General features: G+C 38.2%; 2 protein-coding genes across 4 annotated transcripts in view; one reads left to right on the plus strand and one right to left on the minus strand.

The window, feature by feature from the left end:
- Positions 1–4967, plus strand: part of LOC135204003 (uncharacterized) — a 32974-nt gene extending 28007 nt beyond the window's left edge. Inside the window, exon 3 of the mRNA XM_064233926.1 lies at positions 161–4967. Within this exon, the coding sequence (XP_064089996.1) occupies positions 161–378 (218 nt within the window). The 3' untranslated portion in view covers positions 379–4967. The remainder of the gene's footprint in view (positions 1–160) is intronic.
- Positions 4968–5089: 122 nt separating this feature from the next.
- LOC135204358 (uncharacterized) overlaps positions 5090–19423 on the minus strand; it is a 72863-nt gene continuing 58529 nt past the window's right edge. The window contains exons 1-6 of one of the 3 annotated variants that reach the window (XM_064234568.1): positions 12860–13018; positions 9782–9906; positions 9435–9607; positions 8667–8813; positions 6465–6586; positions 5095–5963 (exon numbers count right to left, since the gene is read on the minus strand). In XM_064234568.1, the coding sequence (XP_064090638.1) occupies positions 5846–5963; positions 6465–6586; positions 8667–8813; positions 9435–9607; positions 9782–9906; positions 12860–12873 (699 nt within the window). In that variant the 5' untranslated portion in view covers positions 12874–13018 and the 3' untranslated portion in view covers positions 5095–5845. Of the gene's footprint in view, positions 5964–6460; positions 6587–8666; positions 8814–9434; positions 9608–9781; positions 9907–12859; positions 13019–19423 lie in introns of those variants that run through there. The other 2 variants (XM_064234570.1, XM_064234569.1) reach the window with 2 other exon arrangements.

Consider the following 19423-nt stretch of genomic DNA (forward strand, 5'->3'; position numbering starts at 1 on the left):
GGAACACACATCGTGGCTATGTGAACTCAGTTTCTAGCCCTGTGACTGGCTTATCAACAGCCAGTCAGGAGCGTCATAAGAGACTGGCCTAGACATCAAATACACGGCTGATGTGAATCTACTACAGTATGTAATTTGTGTTTGTGCCTTTTTTTTGCAGTCCACGAGAAGGAGAACAGAGTCCACCGCGCCTGCGGCTGGGAGGAGAACTTGGCCGACGTCAAAGACTGCTACTACAAGAGCGGCTACAACACACGCAGCTGGGTCTGCGCCTGCAAAACCGATGGCTGCAACGGGGCTTCGCTCCCCTCCGTCGGCTTCGCTGTCTTACTTCCGGTCATCATCGCCGCCGTCCTAAGGATGGACGTTGTATACTAAATAACACCCACCCCCTTTCTCAAATAGTTTTGCCCTTGAACACCCACAACCCCCATTCTTACCCCTTCCCTCCCCTTGGCTTAGGAAAATGGAATAATCACCGAGATGCGAAGCATCAGTCCTGTCCCCGAAACTGATTCTGGCTTCATCTTTCTCTTCTTCTTCTTCTCTTCCTCTACACAACACCAACGAAAGAACCGCGGGAGAGAGAGATTCAGGTTGGACTTAAAGCGGCGTTGGTATTCGGTGGTTTGACAAGCGCGAGACCTCCGTAATTCAAAGAATTTGGCCATGGTTCGCACTTTGTTTCTCACGGGGAGGGAGTCTTCAAAAAAAACTCTCTCTCTCTCTCTCTCTCTCTCTCTCTCTCTCTCTCTCTCTCTCTCTCTCTCCCAATACCGAATTGAGGCGTATCCGGTTTTATCTTCATTTAAATTTAATCATGGGAAACGAGACCAAATAATACCAAATGCAAAATTCGTCCTTCTCATTTAGAACATAAAGGCTTTGCCGTTGTCGATTAGCAGCAGTTTCGGTTAATATAATTACTATTACTATATAATTAAAACTCCCATGGGGGTTTTCGTAAAACATAAAATTACCATCCTTAATTTCTTATGCGTTACCCGCTTCATAAAAGTTTTTTTTTTCTTTTACGGTCTACTATTGATAAAATGTTTCGACAAGTTCAGTTCACAAAGGACTTGCATTTGATTCTTCATGTTATTGCACTAGTCTTGAAGCTAATAATTTCATTGTGTTTTGACCAAGCGAGAAATTTAAGGATTGAAAATTCCTAATAATAAAGAAACTTCAAACACTCCGTTGCATATGATTCAGAGAACAACATGTATAATGAGCATTTTTTATCATTAGATGATAGGATAATAGGATACATTCTCTCTCTCTCTCTTTTCTCAGATGCTGGTGATAGTGATTGACATTCCAGGTTCAGAATATTAATTTGAAATGCAACTGACCAATATTGTTTGTTTGAGAGACCCACAGAATTCGGATGCCATACTACTGTTCTTCTGCTCCGTGGATGTACATTCAAATCTGGACAGCCTTTGCTCTGCTATTCATCAGTAGTTATTTTTCTTAAATGCTTGACGAGCAAATCATTATTTCTTCATCTCGTAGAATCAAATCCAAGAGATGAATTGCAGTATAGCTGACGAACTTCGTGGGGACAGGACCTTTTTCCACCGTTTGTGTATGAATGTCGTGTGTAGATATTTTTCTTTCCCCTCCCCCACCCCAGAGCCCAAGAGAAAATAAAACTGCTGAATTCTCCGACCAAGAATCGGGAAATAAGACAAGTTTTAAATTTGTATAGAGTAAAAAGTGTTTCTATCGTACATACTAGTACATGCATACATTGTGTTCATGTATCAGTGTATGCATGTCTAAGTATGTATTAAAGCATGTATATTAAAGTGAATAATTCAATTTTAAGATATTTGGAAAGGAGTCCAGAGTATTATGTGAGAAGGCAGCCTTCTAAAAAGTGCGGTACCTATAGTGTTTAGGCTGTATCATTGTTGATTGTTATGCGAACTAAACAGGTAGAAACTTGTGCAATTGTTAGTTACAGTGGAAGCTTTTTTTTTTTTTTTTTATTACGTTGACTGTTTGTTTCTCACAGTTCTAATTTTTCACTGGAGCTTTTTAATGAAAAACCTAAAAGGGACACAATGTGATTTCATGAGCAGGATTGACGAATCTTTCTCGAAATGCCCTGAAAGTGTGCGCGCAGTTAGCCTCATTCTCTCCAGATTGATCATTATTATGAATTATTATATAACATTCTGGCTCACAGTTTTATTATAAAAACAGGTTTTGTAAGGAAATTTAATATGCTTACATACCAACTAAATACATTGCTACAAAAGTAAGATAAAACACCAACTAAATAAATATCTTGCTGCAAAAGAAAGATAAAACACCAACTAAATAAATATCTTGCTGTAAAAGAAAGATAAAACACCAACTAAATACATTTCTGCAAAAAAAAGATAAAACTTGTGCTACTGAAGGAAATGTTGTGGCAATCTATTTTGTGACAGCGAAAGGTAGAAGCAATTGTCATCAAAATAGGAACCAGATTTGAATTCGGCGAGTCTTTTGTTGGGGGCACACTCAAGAAATAACTTAAATGCTATATAACCTTCCTGTTCATACTTTGGTCCTAATGTTCGCGAATGGGGCAAATGGTAAAAATTTGGCGTTTGTATGGCATGATCCCTTTGTTAAATTGTCGGTTCATATAGGCCGTAAGTGTATATAATTTACATATATATACGTATATATATGGATGTACGTGTATGTATATTAGTGCATAGTAGTTCCTGTGCGAGCGATATTCCGTTAAAAAAAAAAAGTAGCTAGTATTGGTTCATGGGAATAATTTGATTCAACAGTTAGGAAATAATATGTCTAGGAGTAAAGTTGTCATCTGCTATTAGAGTTCTGTACATTTCTTTAAGCCACGCACAAAGCAATTAGGAAAAGAACAGCGAAGAAACCACACATTGTGATTTTATAACTTTGTGATTTTGTAGCACGTAAAACGAACATAAGATCGAAGGACTTCTGAAATTATTTAAACGCGAAGATATGCTGTTGTTTAGGATTCGATCAGTTCGTGAGTTTTACGAATTTTAGTATAAAACTTCAATAATAAAAGTTCCATGAAACGTTCTAATAATTGTATTGAATGAATTTAAACAAAAAAAACCGATCGGCCTATTGACGTCATCATTCAAAAAGCAGCTTATAACTTCCTGACTCCGTCTTGCGATTTGCGTCCTCATCAGTAACGGGAAATGAAAGTTCCCTCAACTACATTCAGATTAAAAAGTTTACTTTAATGAACAAAAGAAAATAGCAAGATTCCATCTCCCCATTTTTACTCTTCTGGCCCCTTTTTGGATTTATTACATTGGCCACTACAACTGTAGTACCATTTTTTCATGCTAGCCTATGTTTATGCCGTGTAGGAACCCTCCCAACCACTCATATCTGGGTTGTTGTTACTAGAAGTTTTATGGGTGGGGAATGGGGCGGGGGTAGTGGTAGACTTAATAGGGGAAACATTGGCAACATTCCAAAGTCGTCTACCGCAAAGGCCCCGAGGCTCAGGAGATCACCAGTATAAAAGAGAAAGGTTTCAATCTATATCACAACTTCTTGGTCTGTTGGAAGGTTTTGCTAGAACAGCAGCCAAGACGTTGGCAATAAAGATGAGAATGTAAATTCATTTAAGGAAATGTTAAAACCACCTTTTGATGATCATTTTTTACAAACATCATCCTGTCTGGTTGCTTTGTTGCACCAGTAAACCGAATGCATAGTTAGACAAACATCCCAAATTTTTTCTGTTGTTCAATAAAGTTAGCTTTTTTTTTCTAGAGACCAGGAAGAACTCACTGGATGGATATTTGATTCAACGACTTCTATTATTGTAATCCGCTCAGTTAGCTCCGCCCAACAGAACTTAAACCAACCGTAGGAGTGGGGCAGAAGGGCAGCTATGTACATTCTCCCTCCCAGTGCCACCCAACCAGAAGATTGGAGTACTCATGTGTCCGTGGAAATGCAAGCTGGAAGGAAATCACCAATGCTTGTTTTGTTTTATATATATAAATATATATATATATAGCTGTTTGTTCCGTGTTTTATGTAGCATAAAAGTGTTTTTGAAGTCGAAGTAGAGTTTCATCTACTTCGTTAACTAGTCTTTTATGAATTCTTTCATATTTAATCAACGAAAGGAATGATGTTCCAATCCTCCAAAGACGTAGGGTCAGGAATTTCCCAAAGCACAGACGTCTGTCTGAAGTTGTGAGTTAGCTTGTCTATCGAGGAGAGAGGGTTAAGTTGTTCTCAGAGCAACAGACTAGCTGCTGTTGGGTTTGCTGACGAAACTGTGGAGATGCGTCCATTATGGAAACATAAGGGCTTTTATATTATCACCCGTTTATTCGATTGTCACAAGCAAAAGTTGACCGAGAAAGGGTCTCTTCTAATCTTAAAATACACTTAAATAAAACTTGACTAAATGATGGCAATATGTAAACAATACAGAAAAAAGTACTTAGTAAAGTTATTTAAACAAAGGTAACAATTCCATTTCTGTCGATTGCAGCTGTGCATAATAAAATTATGGCATGCTGTGTTATATGCGTCTTACTTTCGCCAGCAAACTCTGCAGCATCATTTGTAAGTAATAAAGTACTGTATATCGCGCAGTGTCCTGTGCTTGTACATGGTTCTATCTTAACCTCATCTGTAACCACGAAGACCATTATTTTTCCAGATATGCATTTACTGTACACCTTAGCTGGACCCAAGAATGACATCCCACGGGACAATCTGTTTCATGCGAGAAGTCACGATTGTGTTTTGTTTTGTTTCGTGTCTTGTCACGTTGGGTCGGGTGAAGTGTCAACAGAAAAATATATTCGTCGCTTACTATACAGACTTATTAACCCTGTTGAAGTGTGAGAAAAGCTATTTTATATCTGAAAATATTTTCTTAAACAGAGAATAAATGATAATGAATAAAAATAAAAGATAATTTTCGAGTAAGAGCATCATCATTTGAAAGAAATGTAGAGCAAAAATATTCTCATAAAAAAAATAAGATTTCATTACTTTTTTTTTTTTTCAAACCAAATTTTTATTTACTTCCATGTAAATAAATGCCATTAAGTTTAAAAGAAATAAAATGTTTTATTCCACTCCTTTCCGTAGTTACAGACCACAATATCTAAACTGTTTTTTTATAAACCTAGAGCCATTTAAGTATATTTTAATAGCCATAAATTTATTCTGTAGAAACACAGGAATAATTTACTGCCAATGCAACTACTGGAGGTGTTTATCGGAAATAATAAGAGCATTAGGACATTATCCGTCCAACACTTGCCTTCTTACTATGTTTCAATTCTGGTTAAAATATATCTTGTAGACCCACAAATGTGTGATATACGATAGCGAGAGTACATACAACCAGCATTTATTACAGAAGACTCGCTGCTTTAAACAAGTCTAGTGGTTGATGAAACCATTTCGGTACACACAACACACAAGTTAACGAACAGTTACTTAGATCAAAGTAAGTCCTTATACAAACTGATACCATTGCGTTAGCTACTCAAAACTTTAATATAATAATTGTGGCGGCAGGAGATGAGAAACGCTTGTTACTAACTCTACAGCCGCTACAGCAATTGTATTTATTTCCGACATCAATATTTACACGTTCTCTCGAACCTGAAAAGGTTCTCAAATCGACATCAATATCTACACGTTCTCTCGAACCTGAAAAAGTTCTCAAATCAAGGATCTTGCATTTTACCATGATTACCTTCCAGTCAAGCTTAAGAAGGACGAGAACGAGACAGATGATAACTCTACATTAACACTTGTCTCCCCAGATGACTCCACAACCTTCGGCCTTTTAGTTAAAATCTTGCTGGGCTTTGTGCGTGAAAACTTCCAGAGTCTGGAGAATCGTGGACATCATGGAATTGTCGTTCACGTAAGATCTAGCACCAGCTGCTAATCTTCCAGCAAACCTGCAAAACGGAGTAGACTGCTAAATTGAATCTAATATAGAATTTAGACCTAAATTTAAGATTTGCATCTACGCAACTAGCACTGTTCAATATATGGTAAATATAACTAAACACTGTCAAGCACATGACGGCTTGGCAGCATACTGACAACCCAGAACAAATAATAATGGCGTACATTTGCGAGACAATGAAGTTTTACTCATATTGCCTCTAAAAGGAAGTGACGACGAGGATTATGAAATAGCATATGCTCAATGCTGTAAAATCAATAATAACTAAAATAAAATCCTAGCAAATAATAAAGGACTTTGCTACTATACAATTAATTCATCCAAAATTTGTTGTTGCTTATCCAATCTTATAAGTGTTGGTAAAATTTCACTGCATCATATTCAAACTACAAACAATTCGACGAGGTGAATAAATCATTAACTATTAACAAAAAGCTAAGAGAATCTAACATTATTTAAACTAAATAAAAAAAGGGTAATATTCACCTACATCAGCCCAAGCCTGGCCGTTGTCGAAATGATTGCGTCTTGAATACCAGGGAAGAACATGGTGAGGAATCCTCCGCCCATAACTACTGCTGTCACTAGAGACGGAACAGATGACGACATCGTCTGGAATAAATTAAAAGAAGCTATTAGCGATGCATCCTCTATAAATACAATCGAGTAAGCAAATTCCCGTGTACTGGTATGTGACAAGACACTATCGAGTAAGCAAATTCCCGTGTACAGTGTACTGGTATGTGAAAGACACTATCGAGTAAGCAAATTCCCTTGTACTGTGTACTGGTATGTGAAAGACACTAAATACGTGTAACCTCAGAATACGTTCATTTCCCATATCTATCGATATAGGAGCGTTTACATATCGTTAATTAATGGTTGTGTGTAAAATATATTTTATACCCTTGTCCTCTAGACTAGGACATCCTCACTAACCATATTTCCCCGTATTAAGACGCAAGACAAAAGGGACGTTGGGCATCTCCTTTGGTCTGGCACGAGACAGAAGTCCCTACCAGGCTTCATATATCCATTAACATCTTACCAACACTTATAGGGGGTGCAGGTCACTGCTGGAATAAGCCTGCTAATCTAATCCCACCTTTGGGATATATAACGTCCTTAGGGACTCAACTTGCTGTCTCGACCCTCTTGCAATGCCACCTTTGGGAAGTATTATATACAATACGACAGAATATGACAAAACACTTGCATAAGACTATTCTTAAGATATATGCACTGCAAATACATGAGGATATACACATGTATGATTGAGTGAGTATAAGTTCCACCACGTGTATATTATGTCCCATCCAAGGCACACTCAAAACATAAATCGATTTTATTACAGAATAATTACAGAACAGTGTGCTCGCTTTCTTGCCTAATGAATAGTTAATGGGTGTTAATGTAATATTTATTTCCTTCCGGAGCCATCCCTCTTGGAAATGCAACGGAATTATTTCTACACTAATACTTTTTTTTCTATATGAATTCTACCAACAGCCTTACTTCTACACTAATACTTTTTTTTCTATATGAATGCTACCAATAGCTTTCTTATGTGGAATTCACTTGACCTCTTTAAAAAAAAACTGATTATCTCTTAATTCTCAAATGTGATCAGTGGCCTTTTCATAACCGTAAGCTGGCATGAAATATCTGTAGCTCGAGCATCCTAACTGCAATCCTATTGTGACAGGAAACTAACATTCTATCAAACCTTCTATACACAAAGCAGGTGTTTCATGTACTAATACAACAGCATTTTTTATTTACACAAAGCCCAAGGTTTTGAACTTGAACTAATTTAGTTCTTAAAACTTTGAATACTAAAATAGTTCATAAATCTGTTTCCACAAGAAAATGTATATACACTTGAAGTTTTTAACAGTGTTTCTTTACTAAACCTTCACTTCTATTTGCTAAAGTTTACTGAACCTTCTAAACCTGGAATCCTACCAAAGTTCATTAAGTATTCCAGATGTTAACACGTGCTCCGTAACATTTCTAACAACAATTCGTTAGGATACCACATTAAAATTTTCATTGCAGGAGTGCCTTAGGGCTGAAAATATTAGTTACAGTACACATATCTAAAAATTAGACCCTACTTCTTGTTTTTAACAGGAATTCAAAAATAATTCCATCGCTGAAGAAATTATCACCACCACACCTGTAGATCTAAAATATTTCAGCAAATGCCTACCATACCAGCAGTTCTAAAACATTTAAACAAATCCCTACCATACCTGGAGCTCTAAGAGAGTTCAGCAAATGCCTATCATACATGACGTTCTAAAAGAGTTCAACAAATGCCTGCCATACCTTCAGTTCTAAAATATTTGAGCAAATGCCTAACATACCTGCAGTTCTAAGAGAGTTCAACAAATGCCTACCATACCTGCAGTCTAAAATATTTCAACCAATGCCTACCATACCTGCAGTTCTAAAAGATTTCAGCAAATGCCTACCATACCAGCAGTTCTAAAACATTTAAACAAATGCCTACCATACCTGGAGCTCTAAAAGATTTCAGCAAATGCCTACCATACCTGCAGTTCTAAGAGAGTTCAACAAATGCCTGCCATACCTGCAGTTCTAAATGATTTCAGCAAATTCCTACCATTCCTGCAGTTCTAAAAGATTCCAGAAAATGCATCTCAGCTGCAAAAAGTCAAAGACTCACCTGAACCGATCTTCCCACTGAATCAATGGCAGTGGCGCCAACATCAACGCCGGATGCCAGCATGACAATGCCCTTGCCTGCCACTTCTACTATGCTGGCGACGCCGTTGACCACCAGCTGGATCACACCTGGCAGATAGGAAAATACCTGCCGTGACCGGAAATAATTTATCAGCGGTGTGACATGAGCCTTTCCTGGAATTACCAGTACAGTATCAATGTTTACCAATATAGATTAATCAAAATTGAGACAACTGACGAGGATACAAAAACCTATTCATATTACCAATATAGACTAATGCAAATTTAGACGGCTGAAGGGACTCATAAAACCAGAGAAGCTTCGCCGAATAAGAGGAGAAAATCTCTACTTTTTTTTCTCGAAAATATAAATGATTAAAGCAGTATATATCGTTATACGGGTAGCAGGGGGAATACCGATATCAGCTAAGAGCAATAAAATTACATGGAAATAATGGTCATCAACCCACCTGACGTATTATCATATTCCTTAATTCTTACTTGCTTTTAAAATCTATAATAAGTTCCTGATGTTCACAGATTCCCTTTGAACTGCAGTTTAATCTGCTAGAATGTTATCACTACAAACTACAACACTACCTGACTGTGGATCCAAGTTAAAAAAAAATGAAAGTGGATCCAAGTGAAAAAAATGAAGGTGGATCCAAGCGAAACTTTGGCAACATCAACACAAGTAGTCTCAAGAGGCACCACTCTCTTCACCAAACAACCCACTAGCATTTCTCACCTGCATAAAATTATTGAGTGTGTTTAAAATGGGACCGATCATCGAGGACAAATCCCTCGTACTGCGACCCACAGAGCGAATGGCACGACGAAGGGTGACGGCGTTCTGTAGGACCTCGTCATTCCAGACGCTTCCAGCGGCGGTAAGTATGGATTTCGCGGCATAAACAACCCCTGGAATTGATGATATGGCATTTAAAAAGTATGCTACAACTGGGTAACACAGCAATCTCATTAGTCCATACATTATGCAAAACAGTCTACATACTAATGAAATTCCTATTGTCTACAACCACTGAAGAATTGCTAATTAATGAGAGAGAGAGAGAGAGAGGGAGAGAGAATTACCATGGTCCGCGTATTCTTGATCATCTTCCTCCCCTTCCTTCACATCTTTTCTTTCTTCTTCTTCTTTCGAGGCCGACAGAGCCAAAACACACATCCATGACAGTACCAGGATAGTCTGCCAGGCACTGGGAAAGAAGGAAAGAAGAGAGAACGATTAATTGTCGATGTCGATTAACCGAATGAAAATCGAGAAATCGAGAACGAATTTCTATTTCCTTTTTACATGCACGAAGTCATACGACTTACTATGGTCAATTGACACCTAAAATCTGGCAAAACTCATAAACACAAACCACTTTAGCCAAAAGGAAAATAAACCTAAATGTCCTTCTACTCACTCAAATCGGTCTCGCATCATTCACTACAAAATAAAAACGTCTACCACTGTCAATAATGAAGTACTTCCGGGGAAGTCACGTATTCCCCCTGTGTACAGTAATCAACTACAAAGTTTGTATCGAAGGAGATAAACTGCACACCCAATTTGTCGCCGATCTAATTAAGAGATTTATGAGTAAGGCTTCATTTCCCAAGCCACGTCAGAACTTCGTACATTCGTTCTCTATGTTTGGTCAGCGAAGTTTTGTTTTGGGAAATAAATCCATGTAATTAATAGTTTCCTGGAACCGTTTTACATTAAAAATACTTTAATACTTCATACGAGCCTTAGTCGTACAGGAAAACCTGCCTCCTTTTATTAAAAAAATAATTCCAATAACATACAACCAATGTATGAGAACAAGCAAATGGTACTACATGATTCATCACGGCCTAGGTCCGCTTAGGGGAGCAGAGGGCATCCTTCCACCCCAAATCATGTAGGAACCACCATCCTAGGCTAGGTTGATTTATCCCCCCCAATCCCCTCTCCGTTAAGTGGGAAGTGGTGCATTCAGACCCAAAGCATGAAGCATTTAGACCAAAGTTTAGAGCTTTTCTAATCCTGTGATGGATTACAAAAGTGCAATGTCATCTTCGATCATTTTCGATGTGTTCTGTTGATTAACCGATGGAAACCCCTCCTCCAAAGGTAACAATGAGTGACTACGCTGTTAAGTAATTCTAGGCAATAACCCCGCACGGACTGCAAGAAACGGTCCCGTGAATGCAAATGCCATTTGGGAATGGGGTATCCAATGTATTTCGCCATGTTTAGTACTAGCCCCTGTGGGTTAATTACTGTCGACCTCCAAAAAAATAACGCTAAATTCTTAATAAGCAACCCAAATACTAAAGGAAACTGTAATTTCCAAAGAAATACCCGACGCGGAGTTATTTATTACCTAGATCTACCCACTGTTACACCAAGGTTGTTAGGTGAGACCCAACATCCTAATGTTCCTTAACTTAACCCAACCTCGGCTACATTGTACCTTACCTGGGGAGCTTCAGATCACTCTAATCATCCACCAAACCAGCGCTGCAGGGTCATTACCTATTTTACCAATTATTTAATAACTAACACGAAAGCATCACAAGTTGGGTGGCCAGACGTCCTGCTTTAGGAAGGACAGTCCTGTTTTTTGAGGATTCTATCCTCTGTCCTGCTTCACCTTAAGAAGGACGCTAATTTGTCCTGCTTTTTGGGTCTGTCTCAAAAAAAATATATTAATACTAAAAATATAAATAAAGACAAACACATATACTAAAACAGTGAGAACTGATGGCCAAAATAACATGGAAGAATTATATGAAGAGTATGGGATTGTGGAGGCAAATATCAATAACCCTGTGATGAAAGATAGCACAGTGAGGAACGTTATCTCAAGCTGATCAGTAAATCTGAGGTCCCTTTAACGAATCTGACGAAGGTGAGTGCTTATATTTTCTCTGTTCCATTCAGTGATACTCGCACAGAACGGGTTTTCTCAATAATGAGAGAAATGAAGAAAGAACCGGCTGCAAGTGGACTCAGTCAAAGCAGAACTCCAAATTTGTAACAACTTTTCAGAAGAGTGCCCAGCCATGTACAAAAGACTTCTAGCCAACGAAAACTCTTAGAGATGGCAAGGAATGGGGCAAAATACAAACATTAGATTGCTAATTCTTTTAGTTTCTGAAATAATGTTAATTTTTTCACCCCCAGTTATGTACTAAACTGTTCCATCATGGATAAAATTGAATATTAACTCATTTCAGTTATTTATTCATGCACTATCTGACATTTAAACACTCAAGTCAAGTTTTATATATAGTATATATATATATATATATATATATATATATATATATATATATATATATATATATAATATTATAACTATATATATATATATATATATATATATATAATAAATATATAATTATATATATCATATATATATAATATATATCTATATATATATAGTCTATTATTATATGATAGAATATATATATATATATAATATATAAATATATAATTATATAGAAATAATATATTATATATAAATAATTATATATATATATATATTAAAATAGATAATAATAATTATAGATATATATATATATATATATATTATACATATACATTATACAAAATTTTATATTTCAACTCCTTAATAATCATGTTTAATTTATTGAGGTTAAAAATTGGTGTCGGAAAAAAAAAAAATTTTGGGGAATTTGATAATGGCCACCCTAAATTCACAACGCTACCATCCCTAAAGTAACCCGAGTCCACCTAACTACTGAAACCATCCACCTAACCTAGCCCAGGGAGCCAAAGGTCAAAGCAACATTATTTGCCTTTAACAGACATGTTATACCTGTGTTGTCCTTTTTATTCCAGCTTTCCTACTGTGGTCCAAAATCATTTTAAGATATAAAAGGAATTACAGTATCTTTAAACCACTAATATTGCAACCGACATGGTGTGAGACGTTCAAAGAATGCAATCAAGGAAAATAATTTTACCTAAGAAATGCGGTGACGGTTTAATAAAAATAAAATAAAAATCTACCGTAAACTTTACCTCCACAAAGATGATACTGTACAAGAATTCGATAATGAACTGTCATTATCTGACAAACAATGCCCTATCTATATAAATCCAAATTGCATTAAATAATATACACTCAACAAATTATATAATTTACTAACCGTAGCGACGACATAGTCGTCAAAAAAGGCCGAATTTTCCTTCAAAATAGTTTCACAGTTGTATATATTTTTACGAACAAGTTGACCACGTACTGTACGTCAAACGTCAACAGCACAACTAACTGCATACCCGACTCGTGTGCGGACACACCGCAAGGACCCCGGAGTTGTAAGTACTGCAAACGGTAGGTGGCGCTCAAATGATAATGAACACGGAAAAACTAGTAAAAAATAAATAAATAATTAAATAAATAAATAAATAAATAAAATCTAGTTTTAAACCAAACTGTTGTAGAGCATGAGCGTTTTACTGTTTTATTAGCGAGAGCCGTAACCACTGTTGCCAATTGGTATGTTTACCCTCCAAACTGGGGATGAGACACACAAAACCGTGGAAATAAGTGAATTTAGCGTAGCTATTTGAAATATATATTATATAAATATTAGAGCAATTTTATCCTCGTTGAATTTCTATAACAGCTAGAGTTCATGGAAACAATTTCTAAAGGCATCGGCGTATGTGTCAAGCTCCGCTCTAAATTGGAAACGACGGCCGTAACCTTACCTACCGTTTCTGTTCGTAACCAGTATCAGCAGGGTTGATAGTCGATCTACATATTCAACAAGCGATAGGAAAAGGGACATTGAAAAAATACTGCACGTAGATTGTTTCTTTTGATCACCTAGAGCCTAAATTTGGGATTTTTACTCCTTTTCCCTAAATTGTTAACCTTACAGACTGGAAAGAGAAGGCCTAAGATTCCGACGTCGATAAAAGCCTCTCTCTCTCTCTCTCTCTCTCTCTCTCTCTCTCTCTCTCTCTCTCTCTCTCTCTCTCTCTCTTACCATTACCAGTGTACTTAAGACCCAAGCAAATAAATAGGCTTGCCGAGACAAAGGTCACATCTCTCCAGTCTGTAAGTACTACAGCTCGCTGCTTAGTGTCGCGTCGTCAAACGGGCAGAATTCCCAACGTAATATCAATCTTGCCAAAATAAACGACAGAGATGCTGAAAAGCAAATCATTGTAATAATTTACGTTCTTTTACCTTCCTGGATATCAGTGTAAGCTGCATCACTCTCATAAAAATTTCGAATCATAATTCAAAATTGTTTTAGTAAACTCAGCGACACTCATAAACCAACAGGATTTTAGTAAACTTACAGACACTCATAAACCAACAGGATTTTAGTAAACTTACGGACACTCATAAACCACAGGATTTTAGTAAACTTACAGAACACTCCAGAACCAAAATGATGAAGTCGCTGAACATAACGAAATACGATAACATTGCTCATATGCCATTCTGTGTTAATGATTATGTCTGAAGCTCTCTCAGTGGATTATGTGGGTTACAAACGTCTCTTGTTCCGCATATTACGCTCAGACGAACGTTTGGTGTAACTAGGTTCTGGGAGCAAGGCATTCCCCAGTCGGAGTGGACTGGACACCGGAATTAGTTGGGCCTTGGAAGACTAACAAGTGGCTGCCCGTCCAATTAGGCTCTGCATAAAAGGAAGCTAAAATGAAAACAAGAAAATGTTACTTTTTTAAGCTTGCAAGATGTAAATTTGTCGTCCTTTTACTTAGTTCTAAGTCACGGCAGCCATAATTCTACTGTGGCATGAATACAAATATGATTCTCACGTGTGAATCTACTTTATACATGGGCGATATTTGAATAAAATTCTCTCTCTCTCTCTCTCTCTCTCTCTCTCTCTCCTCTCTCTCTCTCTCATGAGTAAGAAATAAATGTTATCAAACCTCTACTAGTATGATTTCAATAATCCGAATATAAAAATCAGCACAGGGGAAAACCTAGATTGTTTCGTAAAACCACATTTTCCCTCGTTTCGGGAAATATCTGACTGAAGGGAGTTTCCAGCACACTACGCAGTATGTAATGTTTGCAGACTTCCGATACAAACCATGAGATTAGTGCGTTGTGGAACTATCGCCACTTTCCTTAAAGAGGATGTCGAAAGCGTGTGACATCCTCAACAAGTGACAGAGCTAGAGAGAGGGAGGAGGGATGGAAGGAGTTGGGGGGAGGAAGGGGAGATAGAAGTAGGGGGAGGGGGAGAGGGCAAACGTTGGGTAATCAACTTAACGGGACGAAGAGGAGAGGAGGCTAATTGACTGCTCGCACCTGCGTTGGTCCACCATATTGTTTTCCTCATAAACGGTGTCCATAAAGTCCCACTACCATTACAGGCAATAAATACTTGTAACGGTACTGGGACTTTATGGACACAGTGCATTTCCTAACCCCACGACACACGTATGAAGAGATGCATTTAAATAGATCAGTACTGATATCCCCAATGCATCCCTTTGGCTACCACCTTCGTCAAATACGAAAACGGAAACGGAAAGTAAACCAGTTGCTTCGCTAACAACGAGTTTATTTTTGCAAGTGACGAAAAACCGGGAAAGGCGAAGAAAATTCCTCCGCGGAAGTCAGCTAAAAAGCTGTCCATCGCACCGGATCTCAAATGTCGCTGATGTACAGACGGGGAAAAGATTACCTCATTCTCTCTCTTCAAAGGAGCCGTGACGTTAAAGGACTGACGCCTAATTGCCTCGCAGGACAAGAGGGGGATTTGAGAGAGAGAGAGAGAGAGAGAGAGTCTCTGCTATAACATCATCAGTGTCTGAGAATTCATACAGCGTCTCGGGGTTCCCTGCCAACACACCCCCGCCCCCCTACCATCCCTTCCACCATATCTCTCTCTCTCTCTCTTTCTCTCTACTTTGAGCATCTCGAGAAAGGCCAGGGGCCACTGATAGTAGTTGTCTTCGTGTACTTTTTGAAATTCACAGAAACCCCTCTTAAAAAAAAAAATGTATTAAACATCTCTCCTTCTTTCCTTGTGTGACGTCCTTTGGAATTTTCTTCTTTTGCCCGTTTTCCCCGCCTTGTGAATTTCAAAAGGCAGGTCTAACGTTTCCTCCAGCAATAAGACGTACACTTTTTTTTCCTTAACCTTCTTGTTCAGGATGCCTTGGGTCAGGGCAAGATTTGGGTATTGGGTTGCCCGTCTCAATGTCATGAGCATTAAAAAATTACCATATATTTCGACACTGCATTTAAACAAACACTCAATGAAATAACAAACTCTCAGATGAAAAGTCTGGCACGAGATGTGAAACGGAGTGACATAAGAATGATTAATACTTCCGATATCAAGTCACCAGCGCTGTAAACAATGCAGTGGAAAACCGGAAAACATGAATAATAATTTTCTTTAGTGATTTCCGTAGTTCCGGGTAACGGGGTTTAAAAAGCAAACATGTTCATTCTTTGATCACATTAGCTGTCAGATAAAGAAAAAAACTTGTGAGAGGGTATAAACTGTGACTAGTGATTACGCGTGCAAATGAGAGAGAGAGAGAGAGAGGAGAGAGAGAGAGAGAGAGAGAGAGAGAGAGAGAGAGAATTTGATCCAGCAACAACAATACGAAATAATCCCAAAAGCGAACATAACACAAAACATGTAAACAAAAATGAGATGAAACTCTTACCCACGACTCGGTAGTGCCTTGTGTTGTTGCCACCTATAGCGACGCCAGACGCACGACCATTGTTGAATTTAACCTTGAAAATAAAAAAAACAACTACTGAGACTAGAGGGCTGCAAGTTGGTATGTTTGATGATTGGAGGGTGGATGATCGACATACCAATTTGCAGCCCTCTAGCCTCAGTAGTTTTTAAGATCTGAGGGCGGACAGCAAAAGTGTGGCCGGAGAGATAAATAACCATTCGATAGCTTTGTAATAAAACTAATCGTTTGGATGTGGGAGAGGATAGAAAAAAAAATCTTGCAAACTCCTGGGAAATATATTAATACAATGAAGATTATACCGACGATCACGAAGAAAACTTCAGCTTAAAAGAGAGAGAGAGAGAGAGAGAGAGAGAGAGATCCGCCAAAAGTGGCACAAGGAAAACGAGAGGAATGAAAAGGGCGACTTCAAGTGAGGGGAAGTACGAGGGGAGAAAGTTTATAAAGAGTACTAAAAGGGAGAGATAAAGGAGAGGGGAAACCCAACTCGGGGAAAAATTGCGGGTGATTTCATTAACTTGACTGCTCGAGATACGGCGACGTACAAACAAACAAACAAACACATAGACAATGTAGCCATTTCTCTGCGTTTGTGCTATATAAATCAACCGTTGGCAAACGTATCCGTTTTCTTTTCAGGCAGAGGCCGATGGGACGGGGTACCTTACTCCCTTATCTAGCCCAGACCGGAAATATATACACGAACAGAAAAACCATTGTGGCTTCACATCGAAGGATGCGACAACATAAGCATACGGAGAGTTCCGAAGCTTGATAGAAGTGACTAAAGAGGCTAAATAGTACTCTGGGATAGAATATGGAAAAATGGTTATGATTTACCTTTTAAATAACTCTCTCTCTCTCTCTCTCTCTCTAATCTTCTTGTGGCTTCTCCTTAGTAGAAATTCACACGATCAAGCGGCCTTTCCTGCAACCAGGTGCAACATTCCTTCCTCGATTTGTATCGTACACTTTCGAGTAAGTTGATTCAGATTCAAGAACTAAAGTGTTATTTTCTTGAAACTTACGTTCATCTGCCTAACAATTCTCCCCTGAGTTCGGAACCGTGTTCTCCACAAGTTTGCTTATTGTTCCCATCGTTTCCTTCATTTCACTGGACTCGGTATCTCTGCCAGCATCGTCCTCAACTCTGTCAACTCTTTTGTGAAGAAGTCTACAAGTTCTACGGATTTTTCTGCGGCTGTTGGGAGGGGAACATTTTTTTTTTTTTCACATTCCTCGCATCCAAAATGGACGAATTTATCAATGCGACATATCGCCATATCTGTAATTTCCCCATAAAATGTAAAGGGAGCTCTCGCAGTATTTTGAAGAAAAATATAAACTGTTGGTATTCATATCAGGAAAATCGACACCAAATTTTTAAATAATAAAGGAAAACATCCGAATTTTGTCCCGCTTATCTACCAAAATTTGTTGTAGTGTTTTCCAAAATTTGGAGACGACAAATGATTTTTGGAAGAAAAGATACAATATATGGGTTCCCGACCCCCACCCCCCCACCCCCCTCAAACCACTAACACAAAATGCCTGTAATTTTTCCCCAAACCGTCCGCACAAAACTCATGTAATTTTTCTTTTTCAGCAAATCAATTCAAAAATACTTGCAATTCTTCCAAGGAATATGTAAGAAATACTGGCAATCTCGACCGGACAATCTATACGAAATATCCGTAATCATCTTTTCTGCGAATGTATCAATACTGGCAAACGCTCGTTAAGAGCGGAGAATCAATAGGGGTGAAAGAAATGGCGTGGGAAGACGCCCTTTTCTTCCTCTTTCAGAAGCTTCTGCGAGGACCAATTAGAGTTCAAACTCTGCCGACGATTTAAACGCCAATCGATCCGGTAGTGCCCTCAACCCACTGCTATGAAACGGGCGAAGTGATTAACTCCTTTACCTGGGCAAGTTTCAATGGAGCTTAAAACTGGTAACTGAATTGCAAACTCTCCCGAAAATATTGTGGAAGAGGGAAAGTGGGAAATTCGTTTGTTTGTATGGCGTTTTTACGCTGCATGGAACCAGTAAGGTTATTCAGCAACGGGACCAACGGCTTGACGTGACTTCCGAACCACGTCGAGAGTGATGAACTTCTATCACCAGAAATAGTACGCATCTCTCACACCTCAATGGAATGCCCAAGAATCGAACTCGTGACCACCGAGGTGGCACGCCAACACCATACCACCCACGCCACTGAGGCGCTAGTGGGAGATTCGTTGGAATGGCAAGAAGCACCAACTGAAGCCATTACTTTTCTCAGACGAAACCTGAAGTTCGTGGAGGATTTTTCGAAGGAAAACTTAGGATACATTTCCAATCAGAAGGACTTGGAATAACTTTCAGTTCCTTGCCTTGTTTCTGTACCTGAATATGAACAGATGCTTTGAATCTCGATAAAATTCGAGAAGTTGCAAAGAAGTCTTTAGGATTCCTCTTAGTTTAAAACAACTTTATTATTTCGATTGCTATTTCCCGCACGTCTATTCAAACCTGTAAATTTCTGCTCGATGGCTCCAGTTTTCAATTCCTTTGTCGTGGACGGGAGCTTAATTCTTTGAAATTATAGATAACAGCGGCTCCCCCACCACCTCATCCCCTTATTTTTTTAGAAAAAGCATATCCCATAACCCGTATTAATTCATCTGACACAAGAGCTACATACGAAAAGCCCAAAGTGAGTTTATAGACGCCCAATACTTTGCGATAAGTAGAAAGGACTCTTAAGAGATAAAGGCAAGAACAATGACATAAATCCTTATGAGGAGAAATCTATCCTTTTGCTCTTGCAAAACAGATCGAATTCAGTTGCTGTGACAACAGACTAACGACGAAAAGCGTAAATTAGGCATTCGAGATTTTACCTGTTTACGAATATTAGTATAATACCAACGCATTGTGTAATATTTTTGCACATAATAAACAAACAAACATTTGCATCACTTGAACACAAAAAACGAATAAAACAGCA

This window comes from Macrobrachium nipponense, chromosome 44 (genome assembly GCF_015104395.2).
Source record: "Macrobrachium nipponense isolate FS-2020 chromosome 44, ASM1510439v2, whole genome shotgun sequence".
Taxonomy (NCBI): domain Eukaryota; kingdom Metazoa; phylum Arthropoda; class Malacostraca; order Decapoda; family Palaemonidae; genus Macrobrachium; species Macrobrachium nipponense.